This window comes from Octopus bimaculoides, chromosome 23 (genome assembly GCF_046866305.1).
Source record: "Octopus bimaculoides isolate indiv1 chromosome 23, ASM4686630v1, whole genome shotgun sequence".
Classification (NCBI taxonomy): domain Eukaryota; kingdom Metazoa; phylum Mollusca; class Cephalopoda; order Octopoda; family Octopodidae; genus Octopus; species Octopus bimaculoides.
The window spans coordinates 10,002,102-10,025,304 of record NC_142950.1 but is presented as its reverse complement, the minus strand read 5'-3'; the positions used below and the strand labels follow the sequence as shown (position 1 = coordinate 10,025,304).

Here is a 23,203-nt window from a genome sequence, read left to right as displayed (position 1 = left end):
GTCAAAGACATGCTTCCATTTTTCCAAAATTGAACGAAACAAATAACAGATTGATGAATACACATGTATTTCTACATGATGAAACAAAATGAAAAATAATAATAAAATGTCGAACGTTTTGGTGCATGACTTTCAACCCACCCTGTACACGGTGTTTAAGAAAATAACTTAAAAATTAACGAGTCGTCCTTCAAATATCTTATATTTAAAGAACGACTACCTCTATGTTGTTGTTAATTAATTAAAACAATAGATGATGTTTGATAACTGATTTATACCGATCCACCATTATAGCAACACATAAATTATTAGCTTCTGTTTAATTCATACGGTATTATTCTCTAAAATTGCAACTATTTCACATGTTTGTTTAAGACACTTTCAAAGCCAATTTATTTTACAATAATAATAATAACAACCAAACATGAATTCATTTTGTTTTCAGTCAAACACCTTACAGAAACATTTTCTCCTGATTTTTCTTTTACTCTCAAATATATCTTTTTTGACATAAACTTTAAATACAGTATATGATATGGACATATATACCACTGTATATGATAGACAATTTAACACGTTCTTTTTTAACTCTTTAGCATTCAAACTAGCCAAATCTCCGGCCACCGTAAAAAATAGTAATATTTATTTTCAAAACTGGCAAGACCTGGCCTCGTTGACACAATCTTCAATAACAGAATCTCTGCTTCACCGAAAAAAAAAGAAAAAAAAAATTACACAGGAATCATATTTTTCCTAAGTTTTATCATTTCATCGTTTTTATGTCAACATTAATACTTTGAATGCTAAAAAATTAAATCAAGATATTTCTTTTTTTAAAATACCCATTTATTAATTTTTTTTTTCAAAATGTAATATTTTATATCGTTCATATTAAAACAGATGGGACATTTCTAAATTTCTGAGATGAATTACTGCTAAAATAAATTAAAAAAACAATCTTCAAACAATCAACCTCATCTTATGTGATGTTTTTTATGTTATGTACATTTCAATTGGCCAATTCTTCTGCCACCATCAAGTCTACCATTCTTAAGGATATCTACATAACTCATGGGGCACAATTTACACATAGAACTTTGTGGCTATGTCACAGTGGACAAGAATATCGAAAAAATTATGTTATGAATAAAGATTCAATTCATTTTCAGCCAAAGTATGTATGTGTGTGTGTATATATATATATCAATGTTATTATGTTCAGTTATAATAAAAACAATTTTACATTAATCTGATCGTTTGTTATATACCTTTGTAAAGTACAAATTTCTTCTTCTTATACAAGAATTTTGTTGACAGTGGCTTCCAAGTTTCGGCCAGCTAAGTGATTGTCAAACTGTAATCGCTTCAAAGTCACTGTCAACAACACACGCATATATATATATATATACCTGCATACACACACACATATATATACATAATTCATTCAAAGACATACATACATACATACACACACATATACACATACATATTTACGTACATATATTTGTATATTTAGGCGGAATGAATTGAAGTAGATATATTCTCTTCAAAACTGATGATTTGTTCCATGTTCACTCAGAGATTTATGGTACATGTGATCCCTCAGGTGACAAAATTTATTTGGGAAGGTGTAAATCATCAACTTTGAACAAAAATAAATAAACTCTACAATGTGCATTGAGTACTTCCCCCCCCCCCCCGTTTGTACTAGCAAACACAGTTTTATATACATATATATATATATATATAAAATCTGTGTGTTTGAATATATGCATATTTGTGTGTGCATATATATGTGAGTGTGTAAATATATATATATATATACACACATATACATATATATATACACACATGCACACACACATATATGTTAAAGTCTGTCATACCGGCCATGATGAAATACCACAAGGTATAGAAAATACGTATTCGCCTTTATATATTTAATCCTTTATATTGAACACTCAATATTTCATCTATTCAATAAGACATTCAATACTTTATTTCATTGTACCATCCATTTTTATTTTATATTATATATTGTATATTATATTATATATTGTATATTCCATATTCTATATCCCACATTGGTTTTGCAGGAATATAAATAAAACATAAAAAACAGACAGTGTTGGAACTGTTTTAAACAAAATAATATATTCCTCTATACACAATCATACAAAACCCCCTTTTTTTGTATTTATTTTTACTCGCATATATATATACACATATACATATATATATATATATATATACACACATATACATATATATATATATATACACACACATATATATATATATATATACACTCACATATACATACACATACATATACACACACACACACACACACACACACACACACACATATACACACACACACATATATACACACACACATATATATATACACATATATATATATATTTATATATATATATATATATATATATATATATATCGCACTTTCCTTTTTAAAAAATCGTTCAAAGAATGGCCCAATCAAAATGCAGTTTTCAGTAGATGAGGTGAAGTGAATGTTTAGAAATTTAAAATAACATTTGGGACATAGTATTTTTTTTTCTTTTTCATCAAACTGAATTCATAAAGCTGAAATCTTTGTTTTACAAGTGTTGCTGATATTAATTAATATGGGTGTCAATGTCAGTCAGTCTTTTAAGGCCAAACCAATATCCACAAAGGTGGTCGCTTTCAATCTTGTCTTCTGTCTTGCTTTTTTTTCTTTTTTCATTTTTTTTTTTTTGGTACTTAATTTATGTTTCTCTCTTCATTGTGACCCTTGGTTTGTTATGACATCATTAGCAAATGCAGGAGTTGAACCTTTGTTATGTTTTGAGTCTTGGCGTAGTAAACATTCGACTTGTCTGGAAGAAGGGAGAAAAAAAAAAAATGAAAGAAATAATTAGTAAAATTAATTAGCAACAATGGAGATGTAGTGGCGCGAAATTATGGCCGTCATTAAGGAAGTACAATCTACGCATGTGCAAGGGACTTGCCTTCCCGGAAGCCCCTCGAGTGCGCATGCGTAGTAAAACCAGTACTTAAAGTGCTTCTTTCGTTTTCTAAATCTCTTTAGCGTGATGCCTTCGATGTAACAACAACTTGCTCCTCTCAGATGCCTCAACGAAGCTTTTAACCTTCCAATGCAGATTACAAGTTAACCAGCGGCTGCCAGGCTGAATAACACAAGATTTGTAAAACCAAGCATCACCAAAAATAAAACTTATTTTCATTATGTTGTTAATTGTTCTACTGTTTATTAATATATAATTTTGTTGAAAGGTGATAGAGAGAGACTAATGTCTCTATTGCAACTATCAACCTTTTACAGAGATATATCATATACAAAGGAATGCTGCAAAGTTCCTGGCTTTGGGTAAAAGAAAATACAGGGGGATTAGTTAATGATTTTATTCAACATATTCATCTCCAAGATTCACACACTTATTGAGAATTAGGCCCTAATCGGGCCTTTCATGTTACCCTTAAAACCAGGAACTTTTCAGAATCTTCTTGAGATAGTCATTATTAAAACCAATTCTTTTCTTTTGCACCCTTTTAAAGCCTAGCCAGGCTCATGGGCCAGGTTTCTATGGTGTATGTGTTCCCCCCCTGCTGGACGGGATGCCAGTCCATCGCAGCGTTACTCAAGAAACAGTGAGAGACGCCCTTCCTAACGCCAACCACTCCGAGAGCGTAGTGGGTGCTTTTATGTGCCACCGGCCAGTCACGCAGTACTGGCAACAGCCACGCTGAAGTGGTGTTTTTTACATGCCACCTGCACAGGAGCCAGTCCAGCGGCACTGGCAACAACCTCGCTCAAATGTTTTGTTCACATGCCACCGGCACAAGTGCCAGTAAGGCGACGCTATACATATATATACATCATCACCGTCATCATCATCATTGAACATCCGCCTCCCAGGCTGGCATGGGTTGAATAGTTTGACAGAAGGCTACAACAGACTTTTGTGTCTGTTTTGGCATGGTTTTTATGGCTAGATCCCCTTCCTAATACCAACCACTTCACAGAGTGGACTGAGTGCTTTTTACATGGCACCAGCAGCACAGGCGAGGCCAGTTTTGACATGACTTTTACAGTTGGATGCCCTTCCAAATGCTAACCACTTTACAGTGTGGACTGGATGCTTTTTCAGTGGCACCAGCACTGGCAGAGTCATCGAGTAGCTTTGCAAGACAAGGAATCTTTGAGAAAGGAGGGAGGGCATTGGAGGAGGGGATCTTGTGTCAGATGATGAACGGTTAGAGTAAGGCAGAAAGTGTCTTGCTGCAGAGGGGGTACATGGTTACACAGCCTGAGAGAGAGTGAACAATGAAGAGGACAGAAACAGTAAAAGGTAAGTCCATCGACTTAATCCCTTGTTTGTCCCCTCTATATTTAGCCCCTTGTGGGCAATAAAGAAATAAGAAACAGTAAAAGGTAAATACCTTCGCAGTCGGTTGACTCTGGAGCGTAGTTCTTTGTCAGATTCTTGAATATGAGCCATTTCATCCCATCCTTCGATTCTTGGTCCATTGTCAATGATGGAACTACAGTACAGAGCAGTCCATAGTTGCTAGATAGATAGATAGATAGAGAGAGAAAGAAAGGGAATGATAAGCAGGTTTAGTTTTAAAAAATTGTGATTTGTTTAGTTTTACTTTATGGACTTAAATGTTTTGTTACTCCATTTCTGTTGCAACACACTACTTTGAGTTTTAAAAATTAATTTGCAAAATAATAAAGAATTAAGTAAAAAAATTGTCATATTGTGTTTTGGGATTATAAATTAACATGAAATTCTGACGGCAGATTTAAAATTAGTTCAGCTTCACATTGATACTATATTTGTTGTAACACACTACTTGGAATTTTTAATTAATTTTGAAAATAATGAAGAACTAACTAGAATAACTGTCATATAAAATTGTAGTTTGGATAATAAATTAACACGAAATTTTGATGTTAGATCAGTTTGACCGTTTTGTTGCTATATTTCTGTTACTTTCATTACTCTGAATTTTTAAAAATTAATTAAGAATTACATAAAATAACTGTTTTTCCCCTACCACTGCTTGACAACTAGTGTTGGTTTGTTTACACCCCTGCATGTAAGCAGTTCAGCAAAAAGTGACCAATAGGATAACTACCAAGCTTTTTAAAAAAAAAAAGACGGGTTGTTTTGTTCGACTTAACACTTCAAAGTAGTGCCCCAGCATGGCCAAAGTCCAATGATTGAAACAAGATTAGAATAAAATAAAACGTCTACAATTCTCGTAGACTCAGACTTAGCATCTGCCATGAGTCCTGAAACTCATAAGGCTGGAGATTAGCTTGGTTTCCAGTGACTGAGATTACAAAACTATCCTCTGAATGGGACCCCAGCCAGTCAGAGGGCCAACTTCTTGGCCATTGCTGGGGTTCATTTACAGCTGAGTGGACTGGAGTAACATGAAATGAAATGTTTTGCTCAAGAACCCAACACACTACCCGGTCTGGGAATTGAAACCACAATTTTACAATTGTGAGTGAAACACTCAATTCACTAAGCCATATACCCTTACAAGGCACATGGCTTAGTGGTTACGGCATTTGGTTCATGATCATAAAGTTGTGAGTTTGATTTCCAGTGGCATGGTGTGTCCTTGAGCAAGGCACTTTATCACTCATTGCTCCAGTCTACTCATCTAGCAAAAATGAGTAGTACCTGTATTCCTGTATTTCAAAGGGCCGGCCTTATCATACTCTGTGTCACACTGAATCTCCCTGAAAATTGCATAAAGTGTACACATGTCTGTGGAATGCTCAACCACTTGCACATTAATTTCAAGAGCAGGCTGTTCTGTTGACAGAACGAAACAGGAACCCTCGTCGTTGTAACCAATGGAATGCCGTACCTCCACATACTAGGAAATGACAACTAGGAAACATAATTTGAATTGATAATGGTGCTACTTACCAAACTTTGTGGAGCAACAGATGGCCAAAGTACACCTTGGTTTGGTTCGTACATAGGATTCATGTATGTCTGGATAACTTCAGGTCGGTTGACATAGGACCTAGAAGGAAAAAACCAAAGAAAGATATATCAATAGTGGTCAACATAAGGTGCAGATGTGGTTGTCTGGTTAAGAATTCTGCTTCCCGACCATGCGGTCTTGAGTTCAGTCCCACTGCGCAACACACTTGGCTAGTGTCTTCTACTGTACCCCAGATTGACCGAAATCTTATGAATGGATTTAGTTGATGGAAACTGAAAGAAGCCCATTGTTGTGTGTGTATGTGTATGTTACAACCGGAATGAAATTGAGAGAAAATGCAAAGAAAAGGACTTTATTAAGAAATTCAAACCCACTCTTAACAAACAATGATTAAATTTATCTTACTTGGGGTTTAAAAATCTTATCCCTATAACTAAAACACAAAAAATCTCTCAAATGTCATCATTTCTAAAAATAAATTTGGCATCATTTCTAAAAATAGCCAAACACCTACTGGGGTTTAAAAATCTTATCCCTATAACCAAAACACAAAAAAATTTCTCAAATGTCATCATTTCTAAAAATAAATTTGGCATCAATTCTAAAAATAGCCAAACACATACTGCTGCTGTCCAAAGGAATTGGTATAAAAGACAAAAAACCAGCCAGTCTATTACAGTCTGTTAAAGTCTGTCATACCGGCCATGATGAAATACCACAAGGTATAGAAAATACGTATTTGCCTTTATATATTTAATCCTTTATATTGAACACTCAATATTTCATATATTCAATAAGACATATTCCATATATTCAATAAGACATTCAATACTTCATTTCATTGTACCATCCATTTTTATATTATATATTATATATTCCATATTCTATATCCCACATTAATTTTACAAGAATATAAATAAAACATAAAAAACAGACAGAGTTAGAACTCTTTTCAATAAAATAATATATTCCTCTATACACGATCATACAAAACCCTTTTTTTGTATTTATTTTTACTCTCTCTCTCACACACACACACACACACACATACATATATGTTACTTGTAAATGCATATTATCATTTCTGGTCTTCCATGGAAAACATGTCTGGTCATGTGGGAAAAATTAGCTTGATTAGAAATAGGTGAGTGTTGGCAACAGGAGAGAGAGTGTGCATGTGTGTGCCTGTACACATGCATGTGAATGTGTGTTGTGTTGTGCTGCATTGTGAAGACACCACTTGACTTACCATAATGATACAGTTTTTGTTACAAGTTCATGGTTCTTCCTTTCAAACTCATTATTGCACAAGAATGTCCCTTGAGGAGAGAAACAAGAGAAAATGTAATGCATTGTCAAAAGTTGTCAAAAATAATTCAAATATGAAAATAAGAATAATTCACCAAGATGACATTCACATTAACCATTAACACTTTTGTTGTCCTATTTCTGTTAAAATAGACTGCCATTGTTTCAATGAATTTTGAGAAAAATAATAATGGTGTATTTAATAAAAGAATTTTCTCGTTACTAAACTGGCCATATCCGTCCCAAATATTCTATCTGTTTTATGCTCAAACTGACTAGATATGACCTTTCATATCTACCCTGCAATGTCAATCTAAAAATACACACTCACACCATCAAAATCACAAAGCTAATGAGGTAATGATGATTAATTCAAAACAATGAGAAAAATAAGCAGTACATTTGACAGAGTAATCTGAATGCTAAAGAGTTCAATCATCTATATCTGATCTCTCATACCTACCCTGCAATGTTGTTCTAAAAATAGACAATCACATCATTGAAATCTCAAAGCTACAATGATGCGATTGCTTATTTTCAGAATGTTAAACATGTAAAATATTTGAGCCAGATTTGGCCGGTTTAAACGCTAAAGGATTAATCACTATTCTAATCGAAGAAATATCAGATATGCAATTTTTGTTTTAAAAGTAGAGTGGGGAAAACATTTAGAGTTAACTGAGGAGTAGAGCAATCACAATACAATGATCATCCATGCATAATGCTTAATGTATATACACTGTTGCCAGGCCAGCTACAGCAGTATCTATCCTGAGGGTAACACTTCTTATAGACATGCTGTGATAAAAACGCAATAGCAAATCTATAAGAGATGTTATATCAGGACAAATACTGCAGTCACTGGCCTATCAGCAGTGTATATACATTAAGATACATAGAAGACTATTTTAATTTAATACTGCCTTTTTTAATACTCAATACATTAATACTAATTTGTGAATAATAATTTGAGTGAATATAAATTAACTGCTTTACTCACCGAACTGTGAAGCATAAGCATGCTGAAATAACAGCAGGAGGAAATCTTCATTGAATTCAAAAGAGCATGGAAATTGTTGCCATATCTATAACACATAAAGAAATTATAATCATTTAGGGACAGAAGCAGTATAAATACCAAAAGGCAATCTTTATATCCAACTCAAAGTGGGTATTTTGTTAGAAGGCCGCAAACTGCGGTATTTGCATTGAGAGATCTTCTCATTTGGATGCATGGTGCACAAAAGCATACAAATCTATATTGTTGGCAAATGTAGGTTCAGGTGTGGCTGTGTGGTAAGAAGTTTGCTTTTCAACAACATGGTTCCAGGTTCAGTCCCACTCGTGCTGACCAAAGCCTTGTGAGTAGATTCAGTAGACAGAAATTGAAAGAAGCCCATTGCATACATGTGTGTGTGTGTGTTTGTGTCTTTATGTCTGTGTTTGTGCCCCATCACTGTTTTAACAAGATAGGGATTCCTGATTGAAGGAGACACAAACTGTATGTGCGGACATACCATAGCCATAGATAGCCAGTGAGCTTCTGAAAAAAGGCTTTTTCGCCAATTTTAGAAATGTAATTCATCCAACACAGATCATTATTGACAATAATGTCTAGGTAACATTCACCAGCAAACTTCTTAAGGTTAGTGTTGCAAAGGAAGTAGGAAAGTTCCAAGAGGTGCACTTGTCCACAGCCATCTTGAGTTGCCTTTCAGCAATCTATTGCTGCAGTATGTCCAGGTCAGATAGCAAGGAAAATTTATAGCAGTGTTTCCCAATCTGCTTTACCCCAAACCCTTATATAACCTTCCAGAAAAGTGTATGCCTCACCGGTGGGGCATACTTTATTTTGGTATTGCCTATGGCCACTTTAATGTGGCTATCCTCCAAGAGATGACAATACTGCCATTCAACCCAAGGAAAACATCTCCTTCTGCTGGTCTATTATTCAGTGCACTTCTCACACCTGTCTGTTTTTAGCACGCCAGGTGAAATGCTTAGCGGTATTTCGTCTGTCTTTATGTTCAGAGTTCAAATTCCGCTGAGGTCAATCTGCTTTTCATTCTTTCGGGGTCGATAAATTAAATACCAGTTGTGTGCTGAAGTTGATCTAATCGACTGCCACCACCCCTTTCCACCACCACCACTCACCAAAAATTTCAGGTTTTGTGCCTAGAGTAGAAAAGAATATTTCATAATTATAAACTTTCCTTTAAAAAATATCCACACTAGGACATTAGAATACTGTTATACTGTAGCAAACAGTCTTCACACAGGACGGATTGGTTTGGCTAGGCTGAGAATAGGTGTAGTATGTCTGCTGTGAGAGAGAGATTTTCACAATTCCATGTCCCACTGAAAACAAAGATAAAAATTTTGGATCCCACACCACACCACAATTTTCCCAGGCCCCACTTGGTGGGGCATTTGCCACACATTGGGGATCACTGACTTATAATATGTAGAATGCATCCTTTTTATCGCAAGGTACAGTTTAGATTCCCAACAGGTAGGACCACACTGTGAAACGGAGTAAAGGAAGGATCCCTCAAGGCTTTCTACCTTAAGGGGAAAAAAATCAACAAAGATACAATATTCTATCTTACCTGCCAGACACAATCCAAGAAAAGCAGAAATACAGGAGCCTCTTTGTGTTGTTTTGTCATAGCAAAAGCAGACTTGGCACATCTTTCCTGAAATGGGTGACCAGCTTGCAACCATTCTCGTTCAACAAGGGCCTCAAACCTACATAATATAAACAGATAATCTAACGAACCACTGAGAGAGACAGGAAACTGTCGGGTTTTAGCTAAACACAAGGAATTAAAAGATGAAGTGTTTAAACGTCTGGGATTATAATTTTTCAGGTAATTAAACTTGTAAGATGAAACAGGACATTAAATGGTGATGATGATGATGGCAATGATGTTATGTATGTGTTTATATGTGTATATGTGTGTGTGTGTGTTTTATACATATGTGTGTGTGTGTGTGTGTGTGTGCATGTGTGTGTGTATCTTTGTGTCTGTATTTGTCCCCTACCACCTGAATTGATTTGCTTATATCCCCATAAGTTAGTGGTTCAGCAAAACAGACCATTTGGCTCAGTGGTTAGAGCATCAAGCTCGCAATCATGAGGTAGTGAGTTCGACTCCCAAACCGAGCTGTGTGTTGTGTTCTTGAGCAAGGCATTTTATTTCATGTTGCTTCAGTTCACTCACCTGTAGAAATGAGTTGCATTGTCACTGGTGCCAAACTGTACCAGTGTTTGCCTTTCTTTTGGATAACATCAGGGGCATGGAGAGGGACGAATAGAATGCATGGGCAACTGCTGGTCTTCCATAACAACCTTGCCTGGATTTGTGCCTCAGAGAGAGACTTTGTAGGTGCAATCCCATGGTCATTCATGACCAAAGGGTGTCTTTACCCTTTACCCTAGGCTTAATAAAAATGTACTGGAGTCAATTCATTCAACTAAAAACTCTTCAAGGTGGTGCCCCAGCATGACCGCAGTCTAATGACCAAAACTACTAAAAGATAAAAGATTAAAAGATAACCAACCCTCTCACTGTACGACAGTCATGGTCCAGTAGTAGTTGAGCCAACGAAGTGACCTGCAGAGTGGTGTCCAAACCGTCTGAGCCATGCACCAAAACGGAGGCAGCTGAAGAGAAAGATTAATGAACAATAATATAACCATATAACACATTGAAAACTTTTCAATAATCTGTAGGGTCAGATGTTTTAAATTGAGGATATCTTAGAATTTTAGTATTTCAAGATACTGACATCTTAAAGCTCTGACATATAAAATCTATGACATATTTGGATCTGGAAATTTAAAGTTTACTATATCTTTGGATTATGATAATTCTTGGTTTTATGACATGTTAAAGTTATATCTTACGACAATAATGTCTTATGGTCATGATAATCTCAAGGCTATGATATCTTAATGCCATGATAATCTTAAGGTTGACATCTTAAGACAATATTTCAAGGTTGTATCTTTGGGTCAGAAGAATTTAAAGCTTTGTGACATGTTAGAGTTATGATATATTAAAATATCTTAAGGCCATGATAATCTCAAAGCTGTGACATTTTAATATTATGATAATCTTAATGCTATAATACCTCAAAGCTGTTATCTTCAGCCTATGATGTCTTATAACTATGACATCTCAAAGCTTCTTTTTTTAAAAATTATTTACTTATATTTTGTGTTGGATTCTATCTGTTTACCATATTTTAGAAATGTGGAAAGAGAAAGAAAGGTTTAATAAATGGAGTGGATTATATAAGTTAAACAAATAGGTGGAAAGAGAGATAGAAAAATAAACAGCCAGTAGTTAGTATACCAACAAAACTGGCAGTCAGGTAAGCAGGCAGAGAAATATAAAGACAGATGGGAAAAAAGAGTTAGAGACAAAGTGATGGCACAAGCAATAACAGAAGAGAAGAGGTATGAAGAAAGATAGAGTTGTACAATAGAGATAAGGAATTAGAGAGGTACATGATAAAATAAAAGGTACAGGCCATAGTATTTGAAGGGAGAAGAAAAGCAAATGAAGATATGAATTGATAGAGTGAGTTTATTACATGACAAAAAGAGAGGAGAGAAAGAGAATGAGGGTTATGGGGGCAGAGTCCACTAGAGGATCCTAACAGAAGCAATTGGCATGTAGTTAGAGTAGCTGAAGAAATGACACTATGTAACACAATTTTTGTCCTTAAGTAGTAACGGTTATTTCCTATTTGTTGACCCCCTACAAAGTATGGAAAATGACTAATATTTCCTTCAAACTTTGCTTTTGTTACATTTATTCAAACCCAAAGAATCCCTCTCAACACATGACTATGATGCTCCCTCACAACTCCTGCTCATGATCAGACATGCACTTATAGTCAGTCACTAAGGGACATGCTTAAGAGATTAAGGTCAAGCAACTGACAGGCAAATCTCTGGTATTGAGCAGAATATTTGCTATAACGATATTTCTGCTTCAGCAATGAATCTATATGAAATGTAATGGGAAAAAGGTCAGTTTCAAAACATTGCTGTCCAGGTCACAAAAGCAAAATTTGAAGGGAATAGTAGTCACTTCCTTTGATTTCTAGAGAGAAGCAAATAGGAAAGAACACTTACTGACCAAATGACATAAAAAAAAAGATAAAAATTTGTTACACAGTTATAATTATAATTGCAGGACAGGTTTTAAGGGCATAGGGTGACGCAGATATGATACAATAAATAGAGAAAGTAAACAGAGGTAAGATAATAGTTTTTACCTTCTTTATCGATAAACTGGGCGACCATACAAGCAGCATTGATGACATCTTTAACGTTACTCAGCCAACCGCTGGAATCTAATTTGGACAACCATTTGTCTGTGGAAGTACTTGTATCATTACAAGCTATGAAAGGAAAAGGAGAACTTTATTGAAGATACTAGACATAGAATCTTTAAAAAAGAAGTTTAACATTTTATCAATCAATCAATAATAATAATAATAATAATAATAATAAGAGCATTCAGAGAGCACAAACCTCTGCCAAGGCAATACCAAAGTCCTCTCAATGATTACCCAGAGATGATCTTTAAAATGAGAATATCTGAAATAAATTCGACTACTTTCACAAACGAAAACACTAAAAATGAACCCGACCGCTCTCAAAAATTAATTAAAAAAACCAGAAAAATAATCCAGAATCCTTGTTCAGTACCTGGTTGATCCCAACGGTAGTCATGGAATGTGAAAGTGGGTGTGCAGACCGTGTTTGTAATGCTGTGTGTGTGTGTCGTCTGCAGTGGGAACATGGACAGTTTTCTCTACGAAGGCCTTTTTTAGTCTATCCACTGATATAGTGTCTTTACGACCATTAAGGTCTAGAGTGAAAAATTTATCTGTGCATGAAAGAAAACGGAAAGGACATGCATACGGTACTGTTAACAGAGGTTTAACAATATCGTTGCGCACAAAAATATGGGTCCAAGAAATAAAGCTTCCTTCAAGGCAGAGATAGAAATGCAATTGTCAAGTAGGTAAGAGGTTTTAAACAGGAGTGATATATTAAAAATTGGTAAAACTAAAAATTGTCAAAGAAAAATTAAATTTATTATTGTTACTGAATATGTGTGTGTGTGTGTGTGTGTGTATTTCAAAGTACAAAAAACAAAGACAAGTGAGAGAACAATAAACAAGGTGTATTAGTTTGATGTTCAGCAAAACTGGAAAAGTATTTAATGTTTTGAGTCTATGCTCTTCGACAGAAAAGAACGAAGAAAGAAAACAGAGAAAGAAAAAAGAAAACAAAGAGAAAAAAATGTGTTTGGATTAAAGGTTTCACACACACATATATAAGTGTGTGTGTATGTGTGAAATTATTAATGCAAACACATTTTTTCCTAAAACTCACATGGCATAAGGTGGCCCAGGGTTATAGTAGATGGCACTTACCTAAAGTTCCACAGAGTGGGACTAAACCTGATGCCACATGGTGACAATACAAGCTTCTTAATTACAGTTAAATAAGAAAGAGAGAAAGTAACATTACTAAAGGCAGAGAGAGAGGGGGGGAGGGAGAGAGAGAGAGAAAGAGTAAGAGAGAGAGAACAAGAAGAGAGCAAGAGAGAGAGAGAATAAGAGAAATAGAGAGAGTAAAAGAAAGAGAAAGAACAAGAGTGAGAGATAGAGGGAGAGAAAGAGAACAAGAGAGTGAGCAAGAGAAAGAGAGAGAACAAGAGATAGAGGGTAACAGAGAGAGGGAGAGAGCAACAGGGAGAAAGAAAAAGACAGAACAGAGAGATAGAGAGAGAGAAATAGAGAGATATAATAGTGATTACCTTCAATCAGTTTGATGATGGAATCATGGAGGGCATGTTTTCTGTCAATGGCTTGATTGATTCTTCTCCATTGGCTATAATGAGCTTCAGGTTCAAATCCACCACCTGGAATCAACAGAAACAGAGAACAGGGTTAAATGACAAGGACTTAAGTTGCTTTTCAAAACAATTACCTATAACACCAGTGCACAAGAGAGGTTGAGATGACCAGAAACCAATGAAACTTCAGGTTTTTTTTTATACGAGTTATCTTTACATTATTTACATTTCACGGATATTTGTCTTCATATTGTTTGTTGTTAACACAACACCATATGCCCATGGGCATATGGCGTAGTGGTTAAGAGTGTGGGCTACTAACCCCAAGATTCCAAGTTCAATTCCAGGCAGTGACCTGAATAATAATAATAATAATAATAATAGTAACATCGAAAAATACCTTAGGAATGAGAACCCAGGTTTGAAATTTCCCCAAGACACCTGATGAAGGATGTAGGGTATATCAGCTGAAACGTTGTGTTAACAACAAACAAGATGAGGACAAATATCCTTCAAATGTAAATAATGTATATAATTCCTCATCTCTTAAATACAGAACTATGAGTTATCTTTTTCTAGAAGGAAGTTCTAATGAGAACTAGGGTTCAATGCTAATTAACTCATAGCTGGGATCCTAATAGGTGCTGCTACTCAAGGCCAGAGCAGATCTGGAAACAATAGTAGCTAAGAAACGGTTTCATACTCCTCAAAACCCAGGATCTTGTACCAGGGTTCAACAACCAGATGTAGTTTGAAGTCATACCCTGGACTTATGTGTGTGTGAGTGTGTGCGCGCGCGTGCGTGCATGCATGGTTGAAATCAACACATGACCGAGTAAGGCCATATCTCAAATTCGGTAAGTTTGTGGAAACGTTCCAAGAGTCCAAGAAGTTCCTGTGCATGAATTAATTTGTTTCGAACGGATAAAATGTTACACAACACTAAGACCACTTTTCAGAGCAAGTACCTATAACATCAGTAGAACAACAGAGGTTGAGACGATCAGAAACCAACTATACTTCAGGTTTTTATAATACGAGTTTATCTTCTCCTAGGAGTACATTCTAATAAGAACTAGGGCTCCTTTATTCCCAGTGGTTCAATGCTAATTAACTCATAGCTGGGATTCTAACAGGTGCTGCTACTCCAGGTCAGCGTAAACCTGGGAACAACAATAGCTAAGAAGTGGTTCCACAACCAGATGCAGTTTGAAGTCATGCTTGGGACAATATAAGGGGTAGACAACACAAACAACAGCAACAACAACAAAAATCAGTCCATCTTACAGATCCCCCTGAAACTGTTCAACTCTTTAGTGTTCAGATTACTCTGTCGAAAGTAATTCTTATTTATTCACATCATTTTGAATTAACCAAGCATCATCTTTTAGCTCGGTGATTTTGATGAAGTAAAAAGTAAAGATCCCTTCAGCTGTGAATGACTATGAGATTACACCTAGAAAGTTACCCTCTGAGGCACAAATTTGGGCAAGGTTGTTTTATGGAAGACCAGCAGTCGCCCATGCATACCAGCCTTCCCTCTCCACACCATCAATGTTATCCAAGGGAAAGACAAAGGTCAATACAGCTTGGGACCAGTGATGTCACAACTCATTCCTACAGCTGAGTGAACTGGAGCAACGTGAAGTAAAGTATCTTGCTCAAGAACACAACACACAGCCCAATGAAGTAACTGTTAAGTTTTTAAATGATATTGTAGGGTTGGTGTGAGAGGCAAAATCTGATCAGCTGTAGCATAAAACAGGTAGAATGCTTTGGTCGGATATAACTGGTTAAAATGCTACAGGGCTAAATATTATAATAGGGAGTGAGTGATGTTCATAGAAAGAAACTTACCTTTTGCCTGAGCTGCTTTGGCATGACCCTGAGATCGGGTATCAAGGATGTAACCACGGCGACCAATCCCTAAAACTGCATTGACAAGTCTTTCATCATCTTTGCATCTGCGTCCATTTGTTCCAGTAAGTGGCTGGCTACTTCGCATCATCACAGCCTGTAAAATGAGTGGGAAACGACAAAGGAGAATAGAAGTGAGACTGGCAGATGAAAGGAGGGAATTAGCACAGATGAACAAATGTGTGTGTGTGTGTGTAGACAGAAACACGTATATGCATACACACACACAAACACACATGTTGTTGGCACTCCGTCGAGGGTTCCAGTTAATCTGATCAACAGAACAGCCTGCTCATGAAATTAACGTACAAGTGGCTGAGCACTCCACAGACACGTGTACCCTTAACGTAGTTCTCGGGGATATTCAGCATGACACAGTGTGACAAGGCTGACCCTTTGAATCACAGGCACAACAAAAACAGGAAGAAAGAGTGAGAGAAAGTTGTGGTGGAAGAGTACAGCAGGGTTCGCCACCATCCCCTGCCGGAGCCTCGTGGAGCTTTAGGTGTTTTCGCTCAATAAACACTCACAACGCCCGGTCTGGGAATCGATACCGCGATCCTATGACCGTGAGTCCGCTGCCCTAACCACTGGACCATTACGCCTCCACAGACAAACACACATATGCAAAGCTAAAAGACAAAGGAGCTGGACCACACATTTACCTTTGTATCCTTGTGATAATAGCAGAGGACAGGGAAACGTCCATGTTGTCTGAAGCCTGCCACACGAACAAGTGTGATGTCATCAATAGATTTCGGAACAATAACAAGGTGAGGGTATGAAGGACACACCTGTTGGTACAAACAACATGAAATGGGGTCAGTTATGGTATTCAATCAAACATGGAAGATAAACAAAAGGAAAACCAACACAACCATATATCAGCAGTGCATATTTAGATAAAAGTTTTGAGTGCATTGAAGCACATTACAAAAGTACCTTAGCTATAGCAGAAAACATTACTGTAGTTTGATTTCCAGACCAGGTTGTGTATTGTGTTCTTGAGCAAGACACTTTATTGCACATTGCTCCAGTTCACTCAGTTGTAGAAATGAGTTGTGATGACACTGGTGGCAAGCCGTATCAGCCTTTGCCTTTTCCCGAAGAAAGGCTGGTACGCTTGGGTGACTGCTGGTCTTCCATAAACAACCTTGCCCAGACATGTACCTCAGAGGGGAACTTTCTAGGTGCAATCCCATGGTCATTCATGACCAAAGGGGACCTTTGCCCTCTACTCTTTTATCCTATATATGCAAAAGGATAATAATTAGCCTATAGTGGCGAGAGTTAGATGCACCCCAATTTCAGGATAATTTTTCCTTGCTGAGTGGACTGGAGCAATGTGAAATGAAGAATTTTGCTCAAGAACACATCACCTGGTCTAGGGATCAAAACAGCAAACTCACAATCATGAGTCCAACACTTCAACCACTAAACCAGGCACCACCACACAAGCAGTAAGGGTTTATTATTATAGTCAGCATGGTTTGTGAAGAGCCAGTCCTACTCTCTCGTCTTTCAAACTTGCATTGGTCTGGTGCAACAAGTACCATGAGCCCAGTAGTTATCAGAATGCAGGATTTGTATGAATATGTCTGAATAAAAGACATGACAGTCATGGTTGGAATGTCTTTGGTCATAGGTTTTCTTAATCAGGGCTGATCCCGCAGCATTCTGTTGATTACGATAATGAGTGTCCCAGTTGATCCCATCAACAGAACAGCCTGCTCATGAAATTAATGTGCAAGTGGGCTGAGTACTCCACAGACATGCGCATCCTTAACATAGTTCTCAAGGAGATTCAATGTGACAAGGCTGGCCCCGTTGAATTACAGGTTCAACTCACTTTTGGCAGCTGAGTGGACTGAAGCAATATGAAATAAAGTGTCTTGGTCAAGGATACAATGCATCATCATCATCATTTAATGTCTGCTTTCCATGCTAGCATGGGTTGGACGATATGACTGGGGACTGGTGAACCAGATGGCTACACCAGACTCCAATCTGATCTGGCAGAGTTTCTACAGCTGGATGCCCTTCCTAATGCCAACCACTCAGAGAGTGTAATGGGTGCTTTTTGTGTGCCACCGGCACGAGGGCCAGTCCAGCAGTACTGGCAACGGCCACGCTCAAATGGTGTTTTTTACATGCCACCTGCACAAGAGTCAATCCAATGTTTTGTTCACATGCCACTGACACAAGTGCCAGTAAGACGAAGCTGGAAATGATCGCACTCAAATGGTGCTTTTTACATGCCACTGGCACGGAAGCGAGACTGCTGCTCTGGCAGTGATCTCGCTCAAATGGCACTGTTAGCACTCCACTGGCACGGATGCCAGTCATTGAATTTGGTTCAGTTTCGATCTCACTTGCCCCAACAGGTCTTCACAAGCTTAGTTTAGTGTCCAACAAAGGAAGGTTGGCATAGGTGCCAGTCATCAAATTTGGTTCAATTTCAGTTTATCACCGGGAAATGAACTCACAACCATATGATCATTAGCTGAATACTATAACCAGTAAGCTACAATCCTTCATAGAAAAAGAAAACAAAACAAACAAACAAAACAACAATAATGTTTGAAGATAAACAAGAACAAGAAACACAAACCTCGTAATCTTTGTTTATGTAACTAAGGCGCCATTCATCAGAACATTCTTTGAAACGGTTAAATTCCTCTTGAGGGAGGAAAGCTTGCCAACCATCTTCCAGGACATCAAACAAGGGTCGGTAGAAGAAAGGATACATAAGGGCAACATCATCTACAGACATAATAAGAATTAAGAATTAATAAATAATACTTTGATTCGTTTACATAAGAAATTATAAGTGCAGGTATGGGTGTGTTGTTCAGAAGTTCATTTCTTAATCACATGGTTTCAGGTTCAATACTACTATTTGGCACCATGAGCAAGTGTGCAAGAGACGTCTACTATAGCTCTAGACTGTCCAAACACATCTGGGGAAATTTGGGGGATGCAAACAGAAAGCAGCCCATGGTATATAAATCATAGATATCTACATGTGTGTGTGTGTGTGTGTGTGTATGTGTACTTCCTTATTTTGTCATCCTATAACAACTGTAAATGAGTATCACTGTCATATAAGCAGTGTCCTCCATTTTTGATATTCTACAAGAACAAGGTGACGAGCTGGCAGAATCGTTAGCACGCCGGGCAAAATGCTTGGCAGCATTTTTTCTGTCTTTATGTTCTGAGTTCAAATTCTGCCAAGGTAGATCTTACCTTCCATCCCAGCCATGCCAGTGGCTATAGAAACAGAAAGCATACTGTAGACATCTTAGATGTTTACAGTATGAAGAAATATAACACAGGATATCAAAATATCCTAAGATCACAGACTTGATCCAAATATTTTGCAACAGGGTGGACTCTGCTCAAAGACTCCCAGAATCAGATAGTGGCAGTGTTGACGAGGGTGATGTTAACCCTTTAGCATTTAAACAGGCCGTATCCGTCCAAAATATTCTACCTGTTTTATGTCCAAGCCAGTTTGGTCTGGCTTCTCATGTCTGCCCAACAATCTCATTCTAAAAATAAACAATCATAAAATTGAAAACTTGAAGCTACAAGATGATGCTGGATAAATTTAGAACAATGAGAATAAATGTTACATTAATCTGAAGGCTAAAAGGTTAAACCAGGTGACAAGAATCTTACCTATATTTGACAGTTGTTCCACTGAACTAGCAATGTTGATGCATTCTTCAGCCAAAGGGATTTCCAGTTGGATGATAGAAAAGTCTTTGCAGCGAATTGTTAAAGTACCACCAGCACCAGATAGTTTCTTCTCAACACTGTCAATACTGCGATGAAGTAACTGCAGAATAAGAATTAGGTTTGTTAGTCGATACTTGAGACAATAAATCAGTCAAGAAAGTAATATTTCAAAAGCTGTATCGCTGTGGAAACAGAAGAAAAATTGGGTATTACTATCCTTGCAAAACAAAAATTTGGTAACAAACAAGGATAGTACTCAATTTTTTTTTGCTATTTTCACAGTAATACTGTGTTCAAAATATTACTTTTTTGTCTATATAATATGATACGCATTCGACGCTTCTAAAAAACAAATATAGTAGAACATCATAGTACAAGTGCTCCATTGTACAAGTAATTTGCTGTATGAGCCAAGACTCGTAAAAATTTTGGTCTTGAAGTACAAGCAGAAATCTGCAACACAAGCATACAAATTGTCCCATCTTTAAGGTAATTCAGTTGATAAAACCAATTTACTCTTTTACTTGTTTCAGTCATTTGACTGCGGCCATGCTGGAGCACCGCCTTTAGTCAAGCAAATCAACCCCAGGACTTATTCTTTGTAAGCCTAGTACTTATTAAGAGGTCTTTGTCTTGCAGGTTACTTGGTGATACCACTGGTGCTGGTGCCACATAAAAAAGCACCCAGTACGCTCTTTAAAGTGGTTGGCATCAGGAAAGTATCAAATCATAGAAACCATGCCAAAAACAGACAATAGAACCTGGTGCAGCTCTTCAGGTTGCTAGCCTTCTGTCAGACTGTCCAACCCATGCCAGCATGAAAAACAGACATTAAATAATGATGGTCATGACAACGATGATGATGATGAAGGGTTAACTTACCCACAGTTCACTTTTGGATTCTTGTCTTGAAGAAAGAATAAGATGATGTCCAGTTACACAGAGTGTGCCTTCTAAAGACAACTCGAATGGTTTGTGAAGAACCACATTATCAACAGTTGGTGTGTTGATGAATTCAACAAATTCCATTTTTCACTGTTGAAGAATTCTTTTATGATATCTACAGATAATAAAGAGAAAACAGTCATTGGTAAAGAAATATATGTTCATAAGAAATAATGATGCTCATTTTAGGCTGCTGTAAAAAAAAAAAACAACAAAAAAACAAAAAGAAAAAACAGAGCCCAAATATGCCAAAAACAGATTATATAAGAATAAAAAGTTTAGAATGGTATAACAATGCACTATAGAACAAAAAATGGACTATATACCTGTTGTAATTTGGTTATCTATAGTCCGATGATATTTCGGAATTACAATTCCTTCTTCAGATCTTCTTTCAGCAAAGAATATCTGAAGAATGAATTGTAATTCCGAAATATCATCGGACTATAGATAACCAAATTACAACAGGTATATAGTCCATTTTTTGTTTTATAGTGCATTGTTATACCATTCTAAACTTTTTATTCTTTACAAACAATACACAATGCTTCAAGCGAACTACAATACTCTCCTAGATTATATAAGGTTTATGCTCAGGAAATAACAGAAATTAGAAGAAAAATGTTTTACATTTCAAGTATATGCTCTTTTGAAAGAAAAGAAATGGAGGGTAAAAAATTGGAGAAAGGGAAGAGTCAAATATGCTAAAAACAGAGTGTTTTAGGTTTTATCCTCAGGAAATAGCAGAAATTAGAAAAAGTGTTTTACATTTTGAGCATAAGCACTTCTGAAAGAATAAACAAGGAGAGAAAAAATGGAGAAAGAGAACACATTTGTTTCCATCAAACAGCCACTGTATGCTGAAGTGACCAGAAGTAGTAAAGTGGTTGCCTTTGGCACGTGGCAAGGAGAACAACAAGTGGCAAGGCATATGCATGTGTGTGTATTTATGAAGCTGTAGTAACGCCTGCGCATGCGTAGAATTAAACAAGCAAGTGTTTCCCGCTCAATTCTTTCTCTTTTACGGTCGGCCGACCATGAGCATGCACGTGTGCTAAAGCTGTCTCTACATTTTTCGGACTTACACAAGACAGCTCGCTCACAACTACAGAACAACGTCCCAACAACTATGCTCATACACACAGAAGCTGTAACAACAAGAACTAATGATGTACATATTTACCACCTAAATAAAGTGTTGTTTAAGTTGTTTAGTCTGGAGTTCAGCGTTCCGTTATATTCTTAATTTTAGAGTAGGAAGTCAGGTATACAATCTAAAGATGTATAACCCACTTTCCACTAAAAAGCTATTGTTTGTATGTGTGTGTATGAAGCTATTAGGTGTGTCTGTATGTCCTTGTTTTTTGGTTATATGTGTGTGTATGAGGCTGTGTGTGTGTGTGTTTATGAAGCTAATGTGTGTATACAGTGTGTGTGTGTGTTTTTGTGACATGTGTAAGTGTGTATGCTTGTTTTCTGTTAATGTGTGTGAGTAAGGCTTTCTGGTATGTGTGTATGCATATGTATGCATGTGCTGTTTTGTTTGTGTGCGTACTATTGTGTGTTTGTGTATGTGTACTTTAGTGTGTCTGTGTGCTGTTGTGAGTTTATGCGTTGTCATGCAAAAAAGGCCGTGTAGGTGAAATAGAGGTAACAAAAGTAGTAGATATTTGGAAATGTAGACGAACTGGTTACTGCGAGTGTGAATATCAAGTGGAACTGTGGATGCTGGTGTGTGAGTGAAATAGAATATCAGTGTGAGTGTGTGTGCGTAAGTAAATGTGTATGCTGTTTCAAATGTGTGTGATGTTGGATATGTGTTTAACGGTGTAGGTGTGGGAGGTTGATTAAGGGTGTGTTTACTTCTGGCAAATCGAGCGAACGCGTCTTCTTAATCCTTTTTGCCCCTTGTGGAGCAATGGGCCTCAACAGTTATTTTCCACTTTTTGCGGTCACTGGCGTGTTTCTTGGCTGCTTCCCATGTCAGGCAGGTGGTCCTGAGCTCGTCCAAAAATGCTCCGCTTCCATGACTGCTTCGGGCGTCCTCGCTTCCTGTTCCCCTGCGGGTTCCAGTCAAATGCTTGTTATGCCACATTTGAGGGTTCTTTCTGCAGTTGTCAAGCGGGGGACAAACACATACACAATGATACACGCACACACACATTGTTGTTGGCACTCCGTCGCTTACGACGTCGAGGGTTCTAGTTGATTGGATCAACGGAACAGCCTGCTCGTGAAATTAACATGCAAGTGGCTGAACACTCCACAGACACGTGTACCCTTAACGTAGTTCTCGGGGATATTCAGCGTGGCACAGTGTGACAAGGCTGGCCCTTTGAAATACAGATATAACAGAAACAGGAAGAAAGAGTGAGAGAAAGTTGTGGTGGAAGAGTACAGCA

The 23,203-nt window shown here is 37.1% G+C and overlaps 1 protein-coding gene and 1 long non-coding RNA gene across 4 annotated transcripts in view; one reads left to right on the top strand and one right to left on the bottom strand.

Annotated features, from left to right (window-relative positions):
• The window catches only part of LOC149131298 (uncharacterized), a 21,293-nt gene extending 18,028 nt beyond the window's left edge, over window positions 1-3,265 (top strand). The window contains exon 3 of the long non-coding RNA XR_016238117.1: window positions 3,171-3,265. This is a non-coding gene — a long non-coding RNA (uncharacterized LOC149131298). The remainder of the gene's footprint in view (window positions 1-3,170) is intronic.
• Window positions 366-23,203, bottom strand: part of LOC106878797 (myotubularin-related protein 9) — a 26,760-nt gene continuing 3,922 nt past the window's right edge. For all 3 annotated transcript variants that reach the window (XM_089340681.1, XM_089340682.1, XM_089340683.1), the window contains exons 2-15: window positions 20,739-20,916; window positions 19,797-19,956; window positions 18,727-18,878; window positions 16,781-16,909; window positions 16,056-16,212; window positions 14,160-14,264; window positions 12,604-12,729; window positions 10,876-10,978; window positions 9,921-10,059; window positions 8,312-8,396; window positions 7,253-7,322; window positions 5,982-6,081; window positions 4,471-4,598; window positions 366-2,885 (exon numbers count right to left, since the gene is read on the bottom strand). In XM_089340681.1, the coding sequence (XP_089196807.1) occupies window positions 2,789-2,885; window positions 4,471-4,598; window positions 5,982-6,081; window positions 7,253-7,322; window positions 8,312-8,396; window positions 9,921-10,059; window positions 10,876-10,978; window positions 12,604-12,729; window positions 14,160-14,264; window positions 16,056-16,212; window positions 16,781-16,909; window positions 18,727-18,878; window positions 19,797-19,956; window positions 20,739-20,885 (1,698 nt within the window). In that variant the 5' untranslated portion in view covers window positions 20,886-20,916 and the 3' untranslated portion in view covers window positions 366-2,788. The remainder of the gene's footprint in view (window positions 2,886-4,470; window positions 4,599-5,981; window positions 6,082-7,252; window positions 7,323-8,311; window positions 8,397-9,920; window positions 10,060-10,875; window positions 10,979-12,603; window positions 12,730-14,159; window positions 14,265-16,055; window positions 16,213-16,780; window positions 16,910-18,726; window positions 18,879-19,796; window positions 19,957-20,738; window positions 20,917-23,203) is intronic.